The 22,402-nt window shown below is 45.7% G+C and overlaps 1 protein-coding gene across 1 annotated transcript in view; it reads right to left on the reverse strand.

The window, feature by feature from the left end:
- The window catches only part of FAM184A (family with sequence similarity 184 member A), a 184,230-nt gene that overhangs the window by 99,882 nt on the left and 61,946 nt on the right, over positions 1 to 22,402 (reverse strand). The window contains exon 3 of the mRNA XM_075063906.1: positions 8,212 to 8,347. Coding sequence (XP_074920007.1) covers positions 8,212 to 8,347 — 136 coding nt within the window. The remainder of the gene's footprint in view (positions 1 to 8,211; positions 8,348 to 22,402) is intronic.

Genomic DNA, 22,402 nt, shown 5'->3' on the forward strand with positions numbered 1-22,402 from the left:
ACTAACTATACATATACACAACAACTAACACTAACTACAACTGTAAAACTCGAACTATAAACACAATTAACAGTAAAGAACAATGAGTAAGCTAGGGAAGTGGAGATCAGAAAAGCCGCGCTCCACAGTTCCAACGACCATCACGGGCGGTAAGAAGGAACTGAAGGGCCATTGGGTCAGCAGGGGTATATATCCGGCGCCATAACGGCACCACTCCAGGGGGTGACCCAGCCGACCCATCGAGTGCTAGGGTAAAAATCTTCTGACGAATGTGCACGCGGCGTGCACACACCTAATTGGAATCGATATGAGCAAGCACTCAAAGAAGAATAAAAACTTTTGGTGACTTCTTGGCAGTTAAGGAATGAAGTTTTGCCTCATCCGAATGAGAATGGAGTGTAGAAAAGCATACTGATAAGTTATTGATCTGAGTCAGATTAAAGTCTACTTTAACTTTGAGAGGGAATTTAGGATGCAGATGGGGGACTTTTTCCCTGTAAAAGACAGTGAATGGTGGGTCAGCCATGAGGATCTGTAACTTGCTTACAGTTCTAGCAGATGTGCTTGCTATAATGAAGGCTGTTCTGACTGAAAGGAGAATTAAGTAACCCCACTGGCTCAACGGGAGTTTCATGAATGGAGTAAGTACCAGGTTAAGCTCCCATGTCAGAGTTACCTCTTTACTGGAGGAAAATGTTTACTATTCCTTTCATGAACCTCTTGGCTGTGTTATGTGTGAATTTAGTCTTACTATCAATAAATGCATGGTGTGCAGTAAGGGCTGCTAAGTGGACTTTCAAGAATGATGTAGAAAGAGTTCTAATCACTTTAAATGAAGGAGGTATTCAAGTACGGAGTACTCAGAATATGTTTCTGAATCCATGTTGTTAGTGTTGGCCCAGATTAAAAAGCTTTTCCATTTGAAATCATAGCATCTGAGAGTTGACTGTTTTCTGGAATTTATCCAGACACAAGAAAGTTCAAGAAATGGGGACTTTTCTAGGTTTGTCACAATCCTATGGTCCATGCTGTCAAGTGCAGAGAGCGGGGCCCAGCTGGTAAATCCATCTGTTCTGTTGGGTCAGTAGATCTGTGATTAGTGGAAGAGACCAATAGTTCCCTCTGAACAGATGAAGAAGATCTGGAAACACTGGTTGTCTCACCTGTGTTGCGGCAATCAAGGTTATTCTTGTTTTGTCCGTCTTATTTTTCTTATGACTCTTTGAGAGAGAATAAATGGGGGAAAGGTATAAAGGAGACCTATTTCTCAGTCAAGCAGAAATGCATGTGATATGGATTGAATTTTTACTCCAGTTCTTGAACAAAACCTTGGGCATTATGAATTGTATCTGCTTGCAAATAAGTCTATATCTGAATAGCTCCAAAGACAGAATATCTCATTTACTACTAAGATTTTGTGACCATTTGTACTGTTCACTTCTGTCTCAGCTCAACTGGTCTGCGAGACTGTTGACTTTACCCAGGAGATGTAGGGCTATATGGTAGACATGGTGCTGGATGCACCAGTTCAACAGTGCCATTCTCTCTCTACACAGTTGGCTGGAGTGGGCCCCTTGTTTGCTCACACAGAACACTGCTGCTGTGTCTCTTGCTACATGGATGAGTTTACCTTGCAGATGAGGAGAAAGGATTTGAAATCAAATGGAATGCTCTTAATTTTAGCATTTGCAGAGTCCCTTCCCAGTGGTTCTGATAGCCATGGACAGTCAGGTAGTACAAGGGAGCTCCCCATCCCAAGTATGAAATGTTTGAGGTAATCATAGTCGACAAAGATGGGGGGCTGAATGTTACTCCTTCAAAACACTGTGATGCTGAATCAACCAACCGAACAACGATGGTACCTCTTTCTAAACTGTCAGTTTGGAGAACATGCTGTCCAAATTTGGAAGATAATTCTTTTCTAGCCATTTCTCATCTTGAGGCTGATACTTGACTGAAAGGGCTTCTTGTGGAGTCTTTGCTGCCATCAAAGTTTTCATAAATCCTCCTTCTGGATGGAAGATTATGGTTTTTCAAGAATCCAGAATTCCCCAATAAACTGGATTGACTATGCATAGAAGTAAATGTGGCTGGCCTGTCACCTTAGATGTGCTGCTGCTGCAGACAGACACTTTGTGACTACTCACGTGCACCTGAGAAGAGAAAAAGGAGGACTCTGTAGTGGAAGCGGTCCTCTCGTATGATGAAATGAAGGTATTTGTAATGTGAAGGTCTGATAATTCTAAAATACACTTAAAAACTGAGAGATCCAAGCCAATCTTGGGTGGAGACGGAGGAGATAATTGATGCTAGGGTCAACACAAAGAATTTGAACTCCCTGATTAATTAATTGAATTTTCACAGGTTTAAAGTAGGCAGAAGGTCTCCATCTTTCTTTGGGATCAGAAAGTATCTGGACTAGAAACCCTTTCCATGGAATTCCCTTGAATTCTTCTGCATGGCTCCTTGCTTACATTAGAGACTGGATTTCTGTTCCTAACAGATTCTCACAAAAAGGTCCCTGAAGAGAGAAGGGACAAGAGGACTCGTGGGAGGTATTGTGTTGAACTGAATAGAATAAATTTTCTATATAATTTCCGGATCCAACTGTCCGTTGTGAAAGCATGCCAGATGTTGAAGAAGTGGGAAAGTCTTTTTTTCCAAAAGTGGGGAACGAGGTGGTTGGATGAAGGTTGATCTGATGCTCTTGGGTGTCTCGGCAAACATGACCTCTAAGCCCTACTGTGAAAGACAAGGAAGCTGTTTATTTACCCTTTGTACGAAATTTAAAATTTTTTCTCCTCTGTAGCTGTTGCTAAGATGATGGTTGCTTGAACTGCCATCTTTGCCTGGACTAGGATAATGGGGAAGACGAATATTGTGGTTTATGATATTTAAAGGCAGGAACATCAAACCTTCTTCTGGATGGCTGGTAGACCTCTTGATAGAAGTTGTGGATCTTAGTACCCTCCAACTTTTCTAGGATTTCATCCATTCCTGAACTTAACAGACCATCTCCCAGAATGGAAGGTTTTCCACACATGTTCTCATCTCTCATACAAGTCCAGATGATCTCAGCCATGAATATCACCTTCATGTTATTGCTGAAGTTGTTGCCCAGGCTTCTGCATCACAGAAGTCAAATGAGCACATCTGCAATAAACCCAAGGGCGGCTCCAGGCACCAGCATGCCAAGCGCGTGCCTGGGGCAACAAGCCACAGGGGGCGCTCTGCTGGTCGCTGCGAGGGTGGCAGGCAGGTTGCCTTCGGCAGCATGCCTGCAGAGGGTCTTCTGGTTCTGCGGCTTCAGTGGACCTCCCATGCTCGGGGTGGCAAAATACCTAGAGCCGCCACTGAATAAACCTCCCAACATGGGAGAGTGGATTTCATGGCTTTTGCCAGCTTCTTCTGGTCTCTAGGAAGGGATCTGGCAAAGCTGGCCAGGAACCAGTACCACCTTGGAGAGAAGATGGACATTCTGACTTGATAATTAGAAAACCTAATGCCAAGTGAAACAGATGAGAAGACCTTTCTGCCTAAGTTGTCAAGCTATTTCCCTTTTCTGTCTGACAGGGTTGGGTTTACTTATCCTCCTTTTTTTCTTTGGACAGCTACATCAACCACCAGTGAATTAAGAGCTGAATGTGTGTGGAAAAGTGAAACCCCTTCATACTGTAGTTGATAACACTTGTCCAACACTTCTTTAAAACATAGCTTGACCCAATTCAGGATGTGATTATTTTCTCTTGATCAGCTGTAATAAACCTTCCAACATAGGAGAATGATTTTATTGATGGAAGAAGATCCCAAAATACTGAATACAGGATGAAAGGTCTCTTTCACTGTGAAAGATATCTTCAGTGTTGTACCTGTTCTTTCTAGCATTTCATGGAAATGAATAGCATCTTCTGATTAAGGAGATGAGGAGATTCCCTCCCCCACCCCAACACACACACAAATATTATCATCAGGAGATATTTGATTGTCTGGTTCCATGTTGGCATCCTGGAATTCAGTGGAACCTCCTGTTTCATATTCTAACATCTCAGGGACGAACATGGGAGAAGGGTCTCTTTAAAGTGGAGATGTAGACAGAGCTGGATGAATTGGACCAAAAGGAAAGTAAGGAAGGTGAAAACCAGTAAGGTCATCTAACCAACTAATATTCTTTTTAGTATTCAGTGTCAGACTATCACAATACCATGTAGCATAAAGGTGTTCCCTTTGTCTAAATAATCTGTATATGGTGTCAGTATAATGTTTTCTAGTGTGTGTGATCCATCCCTCAGGAAGGAGAGGAGGTGGCAAATTAACAGGTCTATCTTAGCCTTCATCATTATCTGATTGTGGATCCAAATGAGGATCTGACATAGCTCAAACTAGAGACAGTACTGGCCTTGGTAAGTACAATATAAAAAATGGTGAGGGACAGTTCCCTGGAGTAGGTGTATGTGGGGAGGGAGCCAAACCTTAGGGGAAATCTGTAACTGAGCAGGGGTGTTTCTTTTCTTTCCAAGTGAAGACAAGGGAGTAAGGATATCAGAGTCTTCAATTCTTCTTTTAATTCCCCCCAAGAGTATGGTTCTGCAGGTCTGGTTTATTATGTACTTGGACCACTACTGTAATAATGGAAGTGGATGGTGTCGAGGAGTCTGATGTGCCTCCACTAATATTTTTTGGAACTGCCACACGCATGGAATTGAGGTATGATGCTTTGTTTGGGATTGATAATCACCATGAACCTTTGGTTTTGGCCTGAGTTCCGAAGATGGTCTTGGAACGGAGGGCATGAGATCCAAGGGGTCCCAGTGTGCAGACTCTGCTAACAGACAGACAGAGATACCTGGAGGGCCTGTTGCTTCCTTGCTAGGGACTGGAGATGACAGATCCGAAGGACTGCATTCCTGAGGTGTGGTTCTGCTAACACAGGCTGACACCAGCAGGGGCCCGCTTTGTTGCGCCAACAAATCTGATGACTGTGGATTCTTTGGTACCGTGATTTTAGATTTCACTCTGGTAGCAGAATGCCTTGGACAGGATCTTATGCTGCTTTTAAGTCCCCAAAGGAGCTGGGGATAAAGTAGGCCTATCGGTACTCATGAATCCTACAGACTTGGAACTGTTTTTTTTCATTCCTTGTGAGATCTTGGGGTGAAAGTGGTGCAAATGGCATAACAAGATGAAGCATGACCTTTCCGCAAATAAGCCAGACACCAAACATGGGTGTCTGAAGCTGTAAACAGGGCCAGAGGCACACCTCATAAATCCTGGCTTTTTCCCTTTTGGATCTGCCATCAGCTGTGCACACCTCTGTTGGAGCACTGGAATGAACTAAAAAGAAATTAAATTTAAAAGCTAAATCTTATACTAACTGAGACCTAGCTAAGGCACTGAGACTTAAAAGTCGATGATTCCATATCAGACTGATCTGATGAAGTTCCTGGTCCATTTGCAAGTGATGTTGGAAGAAACTGAGGTGGCTGGAGCACCACACCCACTTTTACAGCCTCACCCTCAATGTCAGGAACAGTACGGGGAAAGTCAAGAGGTGCACGGCTACGCTCAGGCAGACTTTGCTGTAAGAAATATCCACTGTCAGAGCTATATTGTTGGCACATCTCATAAGTAAGAATGTACAGAAGCCTTTGAATGCCCACTACACCCTTTGGAGTTTAAATGTATCTAAAGCTACAGTTAAATATGTTACTGAGTTCATTAAATCCACAGCGATGATCAACCCTGCAGATTCTATATGAAGACATTAAATGTTCAGGGCAATCACACTGATACATGTCCTTAAAACTCATTAAGGGAATTTTGTTTCATAAAACCAAATTAAAGTTCTTGAAAGTGTTTTCTGAATGTAGAGTTAATGGACTGCTCCCTATATTGCCCTTTGACTCAGATCACTTGGTAGTTTAGAATTTTGGCACCCAGCTTTGTTCACAGCACAGCACTGTTTCACCTGCTGAGAACTCTGAAGCAGATAATTTGTCCCATTCTGGTCCCTTTGCATCAGTACAGTAATGCAAAGGATTCTGCCAGCACACAAGGAAGCCCAGTGGGCACAAAGCCAGCACAGCCCTGGGCACAAGGAGTTTGGGGACACAATGGGGAAGAAGAATGGCAACAAGATGCTGTGCTCCTGCTATCCTCAGCTAGAAGTGTTGCCAGCTGGAGCAGATTAGAGCAGTCAGAAGACAGTCAAGGCTATGAAAGTGTTTGGTAATTGCTGCTCTGAAGAAATAAGAAGCAATACCCACTGGTCATTCATGATGTTCCTCAGAGATAATGAAAATGGAGAAGCCCATCATTCAGATGTCGTTGTCCACATCTGTCATGTAATTGTACATCTGGCATCAAAATCTTACTTTGAGATATTTGTAGAATATACCAGCTTTTGTCTGTTTCAGGATGCTCTAGGGCCGTAATATCTCTATATTTTATCGAGGAAAGGCGATATTTTTAAGAGGACCTTTGAAACAACAGTAATCCTTGTGACAGTCAGAGAAAGAATAGGATGAACTAGGCTTCCTAAACAATGATACAGTATTATTTTAATTCTTGAGATCTCAGAGTGTCTGTTCAAGGGTGTTACCTAAAAGAATCTTTTCTCCTTTAATAAGAGTGTCAATGAGACACTTCTTGGATTCAAACTCTGGCTCTCAGCTTCAAAGCCAATCTACTGATCAGATTGTGGGTAAAGAGATACCAGGAGAGGGAGGCCAGCTCAATACTGGCACCATAAAGAAAGATGAAAGCCAGAGGATCCTTTGGAACAGCTCTCCTCAAGATTTTAAGTCAAATCCCCAGCTTTCAGTTCTGCTATATAGGTCCTCAAAGGTGACAATGACCACTGCTGGAAGTTAAGATTTCCTCACCAATCAGCTTTCAGCAAGATCAAAAATGTTGTAAGAGAGCCCCAAAGTTCATGCCAATTCTTAGAAAGCCCAAATAACCTAGACATGACTATAGGCAGAACAGGATTTGCATCTGGCCACTCTCAAAATTCCACAATAATTTCATTAATATTTTCACAAATGATATTGTGACAGATATTGCAACCCAATGCAGTATCTTTGCGGACCATGCCATACTATGTTTATGTATCACTATGAACCAATAATTGTATGCAATTCCAGCGGGGAAGAGTCACCATAGCTCCTCCAGGAACCAAAACTAGTAGGGGGTGAGTATGGTGAATCAGAGAGGTACCACCCCCAAGGGAGGTATGTATATACTGACTTAAACTGAGTTTTTCAGAGACCAACAGACACAGAAAGGGCTTTTGATATAATAAGACTGGGTTCAAAATGACTCGTGGCCTTCTTTCTAATCCAGATATTCTGTCCAAGGGGGGCCCAAACCTTGTGGAAAGGTTGGAAAGACTTCGGGCTATTACAGCCCCATAAGACTGATGAGGATCTCCTTGCATGTTTAGTGTGTATTTAAATCTATTAATTGTTCTTATGTTTTCCCTGTGATGCTTTTACCTTAAGAATAAATGAGCTTGCTTAGAAAGAGCTGCGTGGTAACTTGTAATTGCTGGCAATACTCTGTTCTTAAACCTCAGAGAAAGCACGGCACAGGCACCAGCTGTTAGGCAGACTGGCTTGCTGGGGATATCACAGACTAGGGCAGGGTGCTGTGCAGCCTTAAAACCCCTGGAAAGGAAACGAGTGGGACAGTGGTCCCTATCAGAGACAAGTGATGGTTGGACACCTGAGACCTGATTGGACATACCTGGAATGGATCATGACATGGGGGGAGGAGGGGGAAAATAGGTGAAGTTATCCTGAAACTGTGTGACAAGTATAAACATACCTCCCCTGCTTGTACCTAGCCTTGAAGAACCTCCTCTTGGGACTTTCTGTCTTTATTGTCAAACAAATCCAGAATACACTTTCCTAAAAGGTAGCATGATCTGACATTTTAATGAAAAACTGCCTTTGTCAAGAATTAGGCCACTTAATAAAAGTCAATTACTTTCAAAACATATTTAAAAATACTATGAAGGCTTGTAAAACAAATATAAATCTAACTACAATACACATAACTTAATTTAAAAAAAAACAAGAAAAAGATTTTCAGAACTTTTTAGGAACAATGCAAAACTCCTCACAGACACTCTAGATCTGCATAATTTGAAACAGTATCATCCTGAATTAATATTTCAGGTTCATTTACATACAAAGTTATGGACATACATACTGGCTTTGAGTACAAGATCTGTGGCCTGCTGCTGTAAGCGTTCCCTAGCAGCTGCTAGCTCACTTTCCACCTCCTTGTGTTTGCTTAACAATGATATCTCCTCCTCCTTGACATCATCTAGCTGTTTTTGAAGCACCTAAGGAAACATACAACGTAATATTCATTAACACTACATAATAATGCTGTTAAATTTAACAAATTTAAAGTATAAATACAGATGACATTTCAGTTTATAAGGCTTATTATTCATACACAAAACAACACACATACTAACACAGTGTTATGAAGCAAGCTTCCTATTTCTATAAAGTGTACTCGATCTCTGTATCAAATTTAACAAATATTAAATATATAGGCATATAGGCATATGATTAATTTAATGATTAATTAAATAGTAAAGATATAGGCATATGATTACATATATGTAAATATACAGGCAATGATTTATGATTCATTTAGGCATATGATTCATTTAGGCATATGTAAATATATAGGCATATAGGCATATGATTACAGTTTTTTATAATTTTTATTATTGCCTCTGTAATCCACATTTAGATCCACAATCAAATAAGATCAGTGTGATTTAATCAGTCATTACATATTATGCATACAAAATGTATATTTACCCTTTTTCAAGGCTGAAGCCATGCTAGCTGACAGTCATAAAAAATGATTTCTAAAATAATTTCTTTTTGGGCGGGGAGAAACCCACATATACATGTTGTCTAAAGAGATTTTCAGTGGAAATAATAAAAAGCAATGTTAATGTAATCTTAAAATAGAAACTGTATATTACAGAAATGAATTATGGTTTCCATCACAACCATAACCTTATCCCCTTATGCATATGCATTATGAGAGGATCTTTCATTACATAGCCATATAGCACTAGGCAAGATGAAATACTACACTGTTCAGATATATTCATTTTACCAATACCAGGTAACTATGTGGAAGTATATAAATATTTTATACACTAATCGTAATAAATATAAAAAACCTTTGTTAAAACATTAATAAAGTCACAAAATTAGGCACTCAAAAGTTAAGAAATGCCAGAATTCAGCCTGTGCAAACTTAATCCAGACCACTTGTACATAAGCATTATGATAGTCTTTAAATGCATGGTCCCATATGGAGAGGCAATTTACCTTGCACAATAACTTGAATTCTTCAAGATGTGACCCACTGTGGGTGCTCGACATCAGCATGCATGTGTGCCTGTGATCAGAGATTTTCATCAGCTGCATCCACAGGTCCATTACTGCACCCTAAACACACTTGTGCTGTGTACGATGGGGAGGGGCAGACCCGCTGCCACTCCAGTTCCTTCTCAACAATGAAAGTCCAGCTAGACACTCCAACGCAGAGGGGAAGGAGAGCAGGTATTGGAGCACCCTTAGGGATACAGATCTCAAAGAACTCAAGTTACTTAAATGGAGGTTATTCACTTGTGACTGGAAGTTCTTTGGAATATGAGGTCTCTATTTGTATTCCACACGTGAGAACACCTGCATATCATGCACTTGAGCTTGGAGATTTTTAGTAAGCAGCGTCCGTTGGTCCTCATATTTGCAGTTGTTCTCCTCATGCTCCGAACCGAGGATATAATGGGAAGTACAGACTGATGTTTCTCCAGTTCCTTCTTCTACTGTGAGCCCGGTCATGATCCATAGATGAGAGGACAGAGGGCTGGTGGTGGAATACAGAAAAGGACCACACATCCCAAAGAACCTCCAGTTACTTGTAAGTAACCTCTGTTTCTTCTTCAAGTGATGATCCCTATATGTATTCAACATGTGAGAGATTAATAAGGTGTAGTCAGTCAGGAGGTGGGTGCAAGGATGCAGATGGTATGGCTGTCCATAATACTGACGTCCCTGCACCAGTATCTGTAAAAGAGTATGGACCAATGCATAATGTGTTGTAAAGGTGTAGATGGAACTATACATAGCCACCCTACATATATCTATTAACAGTACATCATACAGAGATGTCACAGAGGCTGCTTGTACTCTGGTGGAATGGGCTCTCATCCTCTCTGGGGTGTCTTTGTAATTGCTTTCGTTCTCTGTAGGTGGAATGCCAGTGCCTGTTGGGCATCTAAGGAGTGAAATCTTCTCTCCATATCAGATGCACAAGGTTTTGAAAAAAATACTGGATGGTTTGATTCATGTGAAAATCTGAAATTACTTTAGGGATCAATTTCAGGTGGAAACAAAGAGACTCACTCTTTTTGAAAAATGGTGTATGATGGATCTCCCATGAGTGCTCCCAGCTGACTCATCCATCTGCTGATGTAACAGCACTTAGGAAGACAACCTTCATCAAGAAATGGGAACTTACAACAGATGCCTAATGCTTCAAAGGGAGGTCTGGTGAGAACTGAAAGGATGAGATTGAGATCCCATTGTGGTGTTAGAAGTTTCCCACCAGTGGTCAGACTAACAAGTCCCTTCAGGAATCTAGCAATCACTTGATAAGTAAAGGTAGTGTGGCCCTCAACTGGAGGATGAAAAGTGCTCATTGCCATGAGGTGGATCCATAGGGAACTGATTGAGAAGCCCAACATCTTCAGGCTGAGTAGGTAATCTAAAGTAACAGGGGATTCTAGCTGATTCTGTCAAAATAGCACATTATTTCCAAAGAGGAGAAATGTTTCCGTTTGGCTGAACATCATCTAATAGAATCCTTCTTGCTTTGAATGAGGATGGATTGGACCACTAGTGAACATGAGCATTCTACATTCAATGCCTATCCAAATATCAGGCCTTGAGTTGTAGAGGTCCTGCATTGGGGTGCCTAGTTACATTGTTATGTTGCACCAGAAGATCCAGAAATGATCAGATGTTGATAGCTGGACAGGTTCAAATCCTCCAGAGGTCCGAGAACCAGAACTGTCTTAGATGGTTGGGTGTAATGAGGATAAAAGACAGTTACTCACCTTTGTAACTCTTGTTCTTCGAGATGTATTGCTCATATCCATTCCAGTTAGGTGTGTGCGCGCCGCGTGCACGTTCATCGGAGAAACTTTTACCCTGGCAACACTCGGTGGGCCAGCAGGGCGCCCCCTGGAGTGGCGCCGCCATGGCGCCTGATATATATCCCTGCCGGCCCGACCGCTCCTCAGTTCCTTCTTGCCAGCTACTCCGACAGAGGGGAAGGAGGGTGGGTATGGAATGGATATGAGCAACACATCTCGAAGAACACAGTTACAAAGGTGAGTAACCATCTTTTCTTCTTCGGTGCTTGCTCATATCCATTCCAGTTAGGTGATTCCCAAGCCTTATGTAGGCGGTGGGGTCGGAGTGAAAAAATGGCAGAATGTAAAACTGGTGAGCAAAGCTGCAGTATCTCTTGACTGTTGAACAGAGCATAATGCGTAGCAAGGGTATGGACCGAGGACCATGGAGCTGCGCGATAGATCTCGTGGGTAAGTACACGAGTTAGCAGGGCGGCAGATGAAGCCTGAGCCCGAGTAAGACGCATGGTGATGTGGCTTGGGGAAATGTGAGCCAAATCATAACAAAGTGCGGGTGCACGTTATCACAACGATGAGATCCACTGAGAGGACAGGTAGGCCTTCCTTCGGACTGCTACGGCGACCAAGAGTTTGGGGCGTGTTACAAAATGGTTTTGTCCGCTCAACATAAAGCGAGCGCTCTACAGATGTTCCAGGGAGTGCAATTGTGTCCCCGTCACGTTGAGTGTGGTAACATGAAAGGCGAAACACCTTAGAGAGGAAAGCCGGGTGTGGACGTAACTGCACCTTGTCTTTGTAAACATAAAGTATGGTGGAACCACCATAAGACCTGAGCTCGAACCTCGTCTGGCCGATGTAATGGCTACGAGGAAAGCTGTCTTCCAAGACAGGTATAGCAGCGAGCAGGTCGCTAATGGGTCCAATGGAGGAGACATGAAGTCTGGTTAACCCAGGTTGAGGTCCCAGGTTGGGGCTGGGCGGCGTACCTAAGGGTGTATGCGCTCCAAGCCCTTGAGGAACCACAAAACCATAGAGTGTGAGAACACAGAAGACCATCTAGCCTGGATGAAAGGTAGAGACGGCTGCCAAGTGTACCTTCGGCGAACACTGCTAGGCCCTGCTGTTGCAGGTCGGAGGTAGTCCAAAATAGATGGGATCGAGACCCCAGCAGGAGTAAAAATTTAAAGCGTTTCGCACCTGTAGGAGAGACGCTTCCACCTGGCCAGGTACATTGACCAGGTGGAAAACATCCTGCCACCCTGATAGTCACGTAGGAGCCACGCCGTGAGGTGAAAGAAACGCAGGTCCAGGTGGCGAAGTCTGCCGTGGTCCTGAGGTACGAGGTGTGGGTGGACGTGCAGGGTAAACTGGGCAAGCTATTGGACAGCCGAGCAACGTGGCGTATTAGTGCTGCCTGGAACACGCCTGGAGTTGATCATGAATGATGCGCGCTCTCTTCCTGCCGAAGTTTTGAGCAAGACCCAATGAGCCGGGGGAACGGCGGAAGGACATAAAGGTGTGGCCCTTGCCATGGCATGAGGACAGCGTCCGAGAGTCGGTCCCGGGGAGAGACCTTAGGAAGGAGCAGGACCTCGGACATTTTCCCGTTCTGTGGTAAGCCGAACAGGCCATGTCTAGGGAAACACCCCACTTGGCCACAAATGGCATGCTCTCAGGCTTCAGCGGCGACGCGCCTCGAATGAGACAGGAAACCCTGCCTGAGTCGAATGCCAAGGGAAAGGATGCTACCGCAGATTTATGAGTTGGGCTATGTGCAAAGTCCCAGATGGATGGACTTCCTGACAAAAGGAGGAGCCATGTCCCTCCCAGGTTGTCTATTGTATACATGGCGTTGTGTGCTCGTTGTAAACACTGAGACGCTCGGCTCGCGCTGCTGCTGGAACCCCTGGCACGCCAGGCAGACTGCTCTATCTTGAACATTGATGTGGACGCCAGCCCCTGAGAAGACAAGGCATTAAGCTCTGAAGGTTACTGAGGTGAGCACCTTGAGCTGATGAGATGACGCCCATCGTCAGGGACAGTGAGGGCGGGGCGGATAGAAGCCATCCGCCCACACAACAGGGAGGAGTTAAGCCACCTTCTAGGGAGCCTAGATGCCTCCAGGAATGGTGACGTATGAAGTGACCATTGGGCCCCTATCCGGCGGTAACGCAATTTGAGCCATAACTTGGAGATGTACAAAAGGCAGAGCTTAGCGTGTTTTGGTTTTACAAACAATAGCAAGAAGCGTGGACCCGCGAGAGCGGAGACAAGTGGGAACCAGAGTGGATGTTTCGAGTGACCATCAGGCCTAGGACATGTGAATAGGTCCTTGACGAGCCCACACGCTGAGTGACTTGTGTCTTGGAGTCTCCTCAGATAAGCCAATCGCCCGATATCGGAAACGCATATCTGATCTGACGTCGGCGGAGTGTGGTGGCGACTACGGCCACACACTCGGTTAATCCTGTGGGCTGTTAGCAAGCCAAACAGCAGGACCGGTAACCTGGAAGTACCAACGGGTTGGCTCAGAAAGGAGGTATCTCCTGTGCGGAGGGGAAGAGGCAATGTGAAAGTACCCGCCGTCCTTCTATTGAGGCGGCAAACCAGCCTCCATGGATCTAAGGACGGATAATGGTTCCCAGGGATGCCATGCGAACTCACACTTTAACATAAACTGGTTGAGTCCTCGTAGGTGTTAGGATTAGGTCTGAGACCTCGTGCGAGTTGGGGATTAGGGAATAGTTGCCCCTTCGTCCATCGGCGTCTGCGGCCTCTTGTAAGAGGAATTATGCCGAGAGGAGTCCTAAGATGGGACAGGGTTGGACAAATTGACGGTGGCACCCAACTCCACCATGTGAGGAGACCGTGAAACTGAAGTAACTGTGACCATGCCAAGAGGGAAGTAGGATGTGGTAAGCAGCTTGTAAACCGGCGTGGAGGGAACAGTAAGCTCGACCGACAGTGTATACCGGAGAGCTTCAGCACCGGATTCGACGGCCCTTGTGGGCCGGATCGACAGTGCTGATGTCGCCGTGCCTCAGCAGGTGTGCGGTGTCCGGGCGATCCGGCTAGGACAGGCTTGCCTGGTCCGCAGGTGCAGTTTGCACGGGGAGCAGTAGGAGCAAGAAGCTGCCACAAATGGTTGCGCCGGGGAGCAGTCAGGCACTGGATTGACGGCCATGTGGGGACTTGGGATCAACCGGTTGCCGGACGTTTCGTGCCCGCGGCAGGTGGTCGGTGCGGGGCGATGCGTCTTAGAGAGCTCTGGCTGCGGTGCTGTAGCACGGGAGCAGCAGGAGCAGGGAAGCTCACCACGGCGCGTGCCGGGAGACGGTCAGGCACGGATTCAAACGGCCCTTGTGGGACCGGATCGACGGTGTCGCGTTGTCGGTGCTGCGCGCAGTGTTGGTGCGGGCGATCCGATTAGGCGAGCTCTCTAGCTGCGGTGCAGTTGGCAGGAAGCAGCAGGAGAGGAAGCTCAAACCACGGCGCGTGCCGGGAAGCGTCAGGCAACTGGATTCAACGGCCCTTGTGGACCGCACGACGTGGCCGAAGTTGTTCCGGTGCCGCGGCAGGTGTCGGTGCCAGGTGATCCGACTTGAGCGAGCTCTCTGGCTGCGGTCAGTTGGCATGGAAGCAGCAGGAGCAGGAGGCTCAACCACGGCCCATGCCGGGGAGCAGGCAGGCACTGGATTCGACGGCCCCGCAGGCCGGAATCAACGGTTGCCGGCGTCCTCAGTGCCTCTGCAGGTGTTGGTGCCTGGCGATCTGACGTAAACGAGCTCTCTGGCTCGGTGCAGTTGGCACAGAAGCAGCAGGAGCAGGGAGCTCAACCACAGCACATGCCGGGGAGCTGTCGGGCACTGGCAGGAGAGTCGTGGCTTTCTCAACCCCAGAGAGAGGGAGTGGTGCCGAGTCGAGCTGGTGCCGGTAACGGCCAGGTGACGGCGGGGTCCGGTGCCGAGGAGGCACTTCTGTCCGTCAAGTTGCCAGCGCTCGGTGCAGAAGGTGGAAGGAAAAGAAAAGTGCCGCTGAATTTTGTTCTCGGCTTAAACGCCTTGCAATGGGCACTTAGCTGTGAATACGATCCCCAAGGCACCGTAAAACAGGAGTCGTGTGGATCTCCTGCCAGCAACGGCCGGAGGCTGGCCAAGCATGGACTAAGAACCGGTGAGCCGGGCTGGGCTCCGGCACCGGTGGCGGGAGGGCTACTCCCCGAACTCCGTAACTATGGTTAAATTAACTATGCTAGCAAAGAAAAAACGCATAAGTATAGATAAATATATAATATAAAGGATTATAACTTATATATCTAATACACAAGAACTACAGAGTAGCTAGGGAAGTGGAGGTCAGCTTAGCTGTGCCCACTGTTCCAACGACCGACACACGGCGGTAAGAAGGAACTGAGGAGCGGTTGGGTCGGCAGGGGTATATATCAGGCACCATAGTGGCGCCACCCAGGGGGCGACCTGGCTGGCCCACCGAGTGTTGCTAGGGTAAAAGTTTCTCCGACGAACGTGCACGTGGCGCGCGCACACCTAACTGGAATGGATATGAGCAAGCACTCGAAGAAGAACTTGAGCTCTGTCCTGACAAATCTTTCGCAGCACTTGTGGTCTTAGTGAGATGGGTGAGAAGGCATATCTGAGATGGCCCTTCCAGGGTAGAAGGGCATCTTTCTTCAAGCCTCGGCCTAGAGCTGCTCTGGAGCTGTGGATGGGGGAATTTTGTGTTTGCTTGCGAGACAAAGAGGTCCAAGACAGCATTCCCAACTGCGTGAAGATCTTGTTCAGGATGGAATCATGAATCTCCCATTCATGTCTGTGGAAAAAGGTCTGCAGATTCTGTCTGTTAGGGAGTTCTGTGCACCTAGTAGGTACACTGCTGAAAGGGTTATGTGGTTTCTGATACACCATTTTCAGAAGCTGACTGTCTCCACACACAGGAGAAATGTTTTCCCCATTTGTTTACGTAGAAGACAGTCATATTGTCTGACATCACTTGGATATGTTGGGACTGGATGAGTGGAAGTGTTGTGGGGCTAGTACACCCCCCTCACCCTTTTGGGGCAGGGGAGGGGCATATTACAGCCCCACGGCTGAGTCTGTAGGGTTGCCTCTGGTCTTGGGGTTGTATGGCCTAGAGCCCAGAGTCAATGGCACAGCCATTGCTATCAGGGCAGTGTTGCCTATTGGCCAGAGTCAACAGCATGGCCCTGGCTATCAGAACCTGAGGAACCCTCTGTGGGATAGGTGAATGTCTGTGTGAAAGTAAGTATCTTATGTCAACAGATGTGAAACATGTGCCCTCTTCCAGGGAGGGAATTACTGATGCAAATTTGACCATGCAGAATTCTAATTTTGAGATGAATACATTTACTTGGCATAGATCAAGAATTAGTCTGCATCCCTCTTTCTTTCTGGGGACTAGGAAATATGCAGAGTAAAATCCCTTCCCTTGATGTTGAGGCGGAACTTGCTCTATGGCTCTTCGCTGGAGAAGAGAATCCACCTCCTGACACAGGATCTTCTCTTCAGATTGGTTCTTGAGAAGAGACAGGGAAGGAGAGTATCGGTAGGAAGTGACAGAAACTTGAGTGGATAGCAGGAGTGAACAAGTTCCAGCATCCACTTATCCATTGTTATTGCCCTCCAATTGCGGGTGAGGTGGCCACCAAAAACTTGGGTGGGCAGAATACTCAGGCATCAATCAGTATTTTGATTGAAAGTCCCATCAAAAGAAACTTTTCAGCTCTGGGTTGGGAGAGTGGAAGGCAGTAGATGTCGAGGAAGCCATGTAACTCAGTCCCTATACCTCTGTCATTTGCATGGCAGTTCATGAGAGACAGCACTGATGATAAAATAGTTGAGGGGTTGGGGTTGGTCTTGTTTTGTCCCCTGCACGTGATGCTTCCTCTTTGGGGCGAGAATATAGATGCCCAGACAGTCTTTTCCTTAAACAAGTACGCTTCATCACAGGGCAAATATTCAGTGGTACTTTGGGATCTCTCTAGAGAAACGTGAGGATGACGACTAAAGATCCCCTCCTCATAACAACTGCAGTTGCCACCCCTCTGGAAGCAGTATCAGCAGCATCTATTGTAGTCTGAAGCAACGTTTTGGCTACTCATTTACCATCATCAATTGAGTTCCAGAATTGGACTTTAGCCTCCTGAGGGAGTTTATCTTTGAAGTCCAACAATTTCACATAATTGAGAAAAAGTAAAATTTATTTTGATAACAGAGCCTGGCAGGTGGCAATTACGAATTTTAGGCTTGTCAAAGAAAAAACTTTCCTCCCTAGGAGGATAAGGTGTTTAGCATGCTTGTACAAAGATCTTGGGGTGTTACAGCCCAGATCTCTCAGTGGCTACTTGTACCACCAGGGACTTGGGTGACGTGTGAGAAAACAAAAAACTCTGCACTTTGTATATAGGATATCCAACAAGGAATGTTAGGCTTAATGTAAGTCCTCCAATGGAATTTGTAACGAGTCCCCTAACCTTTTAATACAGTCTTGAAAGGCTTATCAGGGTAAGATGGTGGGGAAGCCATGACACCCTCATCTGGTGAGAAGGAGGTCTTGTAAGAGAGTATCATTTCTTCCTTTTCTACTGACTTCTGCTCTGAGAGATGTACCTGTGGAGCAGGGCCTGCAGGTGTGGCTGATGCTCCTTACGAGTCCTCCTTTGAGATGGTACCCTATTGTAAAGATTGCCATACAGAGCTCATGGGTTCCAATAAGCCCACTGAGGTGGGACATAAGGGAAAGGAGACAGGACTTGAAGTCTGTCCTTGCCAGGATAGCTAGGTGTGCTTCCTGCTAGGAGCTTCTCCTTCAGTATGAACCTTGAAAGAGGGAGTTTGGAAGGAAGAGACCTTTTACAGACACCGCCGAATCTGATGAAGTATCATCCCCTGTATCTCTGAGGAGGCAAGTGGTGCTGGTACCAGTGGTTGGGTCAATACCAGGCCCTGGCAAGAGACCTGTACTTGCATTGGTACCAACATTAGAAAGGGAGGCTTGTGAGGCAGCACCAGAGAATGGTGTATTGGTACAGGCTGAAAACATTGTTCAGTACCTCAAAGAGTCTGTATGTAGACAGCGTCAGTACCAGACGACGAGTCACCATCTAAAATGTGAAAGGAGGATATGTACGCTCTGGGAAATGAATCAGTACTGGGGGAAAGTATCTTTCAGTATTTCTCAATATCAGTGATCTGGGCTCTTCCTATGACCTGCTGCGGAAACAGACCATTGGAAGTTCCACCTCAAGGGTCTGACACACAGCAGTTTCATGGCTCCTAGTTGGCTCAATGCCTTATATAAAACCAAGGGGCATTTCAGGAAGTGTCCAGACAACAGCATGGTTCTTCTGTAGCTGCCATGACTACTCCTGCTCCTTGCTTTTAAATTCCTAGCTTGACCTCAACTGGACATTGCCTCCTGACTTGGACTCAGACCCTTGGTATCAACACTGACCTGGACCTGACTACGAACTCTTCTGCTACTTCCATCCTCAAGTTTGCACCTGCTCTGATCCTTGGCCCTGACTGCCCTTGTTGGGATCCTAACAGTTTTCCTGGGCCACCCTAGCCTATGATGAAGACCTACCCTGGGGGAATATGGAGACAGTGAGCCACTCCCTGTCCAGCCTGTCACAGAGAGTACTGGAGATGCCTGAATGGGCTGACCACTCCCAGGAGGACCTCCCTACCCTTCGAGCCCAATTATCACAGCTCACATCAGAGAAACAAGCTCTGTGAAGGCAATCCACCCACCTCCATGAAGAAAACCCGGCACTACGGGCCCAACTGGCACAGCACACCACACACAACCAGATGCTACGAGAGCAGGTGCCCCAGCAGAGAATGCTGCACTAAGGGCACGCACTGCAGCCAGGACCCAATCCCCTCAGTCCTCCTCCCAGAATGTCTTAAAGAGGACAGCCAAAAATTCAGGGGGGTTGTTAACCAATGCCACTTGCTGTTTCTGCTCTGTCCCCAGTCCTAGCCCACTGATCAAGCAAAAGTAGAACCCTACTTGAACGAGCAACTCGAATGCTGTTGAACTGAGATGCCTTTCTCCAAGCATTCTCTGCCATATTTGACAATCCCCGCTGTGCCCACTTGGCAGACACAACCCTGTGCAAACTCCAGCAGGGGCAAAGACTGGCCTCTTCCTGTGCCACCCCTTTTAACATCTGGTCTCCAACACTGAATGGAATGAAGCGGTCCACCTCTACCAGTTCCGGTGAGGGTTACACAAGGAAGTTAAGAATGAACTAGCCTGTATGGATGCCCAAACCAAACTAGTTGCCTTCATTGATCTAGTCATACGCATCAACAATAAGTTGTATGAACGACGTGAGGAAAAGAAGGGGTCTGCATTACCAGCTGGCCAGCACCCCTTGATATCTGTGTACAACCTGAACCCATCCATCTGGATAGTGCCACCTGAGGGAAAAGAGCACCGTCATTGCCACAGGCTGTGTTTCTATTGTGGGGGATCTGGCCTGAGCTCCAGCATGATGCATTTTGGCAAACTACCATGCCGAGGCCCAGTAGAAGGGGTTGACCTGGACAAACCCTGAGGTAACGCACTCCTACTCCTCACTGAGGCATGCCCCAGGCATGGTTAACATTCCCTGCACCTTAAATTCTAGGTCCACCTCCGTGTTCCAGGGGAGCCCTAACGAATTCCACCACAGAAGACACTGGTGGATTCTGGGACAGCAGACAACTTCATAGAAGGGAATGAGACACACACTTTCTCAGTGGGTTTCACTGATATTTGCTGACTCAGCAGATTAGTGATACTCAGTATTCTTTGGTTCCATTCCAGGCATTAGAGGGGAGTGTGTGCTAGTGATCACAAATCATTTTGCCCAATTCCTCCAAATTTGACCCCTTCTGACCTGGCAACCTGTCCCTGTCCCAGTCTTCATTTAGGCTTCTCATCCCAGTCTCAGTCTTCTTGCCCAGTAAGTCCGAGACTCTCCTTCAGGGGTTCCCCTCCAAATCCTAGTTTCCCACCTCACTCCAATCACCTTGTCTTGCCAATTCCAGTTTCCCTTTCCAGCTCTTTGTCGCCATTCTCCTTGCCCAGTCAGTTCCAGTACTCTCTTCCTGGGTCCTCATACAATCTCTTTCTTTTTCTCCCAACCCTACCCTCCAATAATCTCTCCTGCCCATACTCCCTAACTCCCAGTCCCAGGCCCTCCTCCTCATGTGCCTCATCATTCAGAGGTGGAGCATGCTCAGTGCACAAAGAAAAAGAGATTTTAGCCGTGAAGTTCTAATGAGTCTCTATTTAGCACATGCAAACTGAGATTTTTCAAAGGCTTATAATTTGTCAAGTTTGAGCAGATTTTCATGGGAGATCAAAAGGCACAAAGGAATCCTCCATGCCAAATTTCAAGTCATTAGACCATCTAAACAAAATAGTTGTTAGAATTATTTTATGACACGGAAAAATTACAAATTTTCCACTAGCCTCATTTTTGGAAACAGCTGAACAGCTTTAGCTAAAATTCCCAAAAAAGAGTCAGACTGAGGCAGACACCTGTCATGGAAAATTTCAGCCTGAAAACTTAAAGTTTAGCACAGGTATAAACAACTGAAAACAGGGTGTTATAACGGGAAGTATCAGGCAACCTTAATGATTTGTGGTACTGCCCGATCTATCCATAATAAACAGGATTCCCATATGCTCACTTTGCTCCTCTTGCAAGATAGGAGGCAGGGTGGGAGAATCAGGGAGCGTTTATGTTATGAGGCCAAGGACTGGGAGTTAGAACTGCCTTTTATTAATTGCAATATAACCCCCTGCTCATTCCTTTGCCTTCTTTGCCTTGAAAGCATGGAGTTCTTGCCTTAGTCCTTTTGCTTTGCCTCCTCTTCCTCTTCTCTACCTTCTAATTCCCCATGCTTCTTTTCTCTTAGGCCTTTTAAATAAAAAAAGGAGAAAGGAGAAGATGGAAAAAGCTGAAACTCCAAATTCTGCATCAGCCAAGAATCCTAGGCAGAGGAAAACTAAAAGACAATTCTTCACTCTACATCCAAGTCTTCTGCAGAGATCAGGGGGTCTCAATGGGGAAAAAGCAGGGCAGAGTCCTAGGGAGCCAGCATCTGTAATATATGGGAGAAGCTTAACAAGTGGGCTGTCATGTCCGGAAGGAGATCCACTAACCCAGATCTCATGGAAAAGCAGAACCCAGTCTCTTTGATTACCCCAACAGAATATTATCTGCCCATAGGGTGGACACAAATGCACCCTACCACCATCTGCATCTCAAAAGCCATTCTTCCATTCTGTTTTATTCCCCAAGGACCCCACTGATAAAATGGCAGACCTGGCTTTTCATAAGGTTTATGAGTTCACAGTGGTTGCCTCCAGAATCTCTATTCATGCTATCTGTGTGCCTTGCACCCTGCAAATGAACCTGAGAGACCTCTTCTTGAACCCGACCATAAAAGTTTAAGTCTCCTTTCAGATTTCACCTGGGCCAGCTCACACCTTTGATGTTCCCAAATTTACCCTAAGATCCTTCATATTTTCCAAGTGGGCTGCAGTGCAGAATGGATACACCTGGCCTTGAGGACTGAATGTTGTGATGAATGCCAATATAAGCTGACTGATCTCTTCTACAAGGTGATCACACTGGAAGTGGGAAGTCCTCAATAAAGCTATCAAAGGGCAAAAAGAATCCCATAGAATCATTTCTTCTAGTCCCAATCTGCAAAACTCTACGCCTCCTTCCCTCATAGAAGGAAATCTTTCAACCCTCTGGTCCCCAAAAGCCTGCTTTATGTTTCTGGGGCTTCATATCCTATTTTAGAACAGCGTTAGAAAACAGCATTAGGACAACTCTCTGAAAATGTGTACAATATTTGAGACATTACTTGTGAATGCCTCTTGTATATGTCCAAGAAATATACATAGGAAAAGTTGATTAATAGGTCTCAGTCATACCAAAGAGTGTCCTTTTCCATTTTCTTTATACACAATGATATATTTGTTCAACATATTTTAAATTAAATACTAGATAACAGCTGACACAAATAACTGTAGTGACAAATATAATGTAGCAAAATGGAAATATTTTCTTCATAGTCCAATACACCAATATAGAATATTTACAGGACTAGTCACTTGTGTGAGGTTACTCATATATGTAAGTGTTTGAACACACCGTAC

Source organism: Chelonoidis abingdonii, chromosome 3, assembly GCF_003597395.2.
Source record: "Chelonoidis abingdonii isolate Lonesome George chromosome 3, CheloAbing_2.0, whole genome shotgun sequence".
NCBI lineage: Eukaryota > Metazoa > Chordata > Testudines > Testudinidae > Chelonoidis > Chelonoidis abingdonii.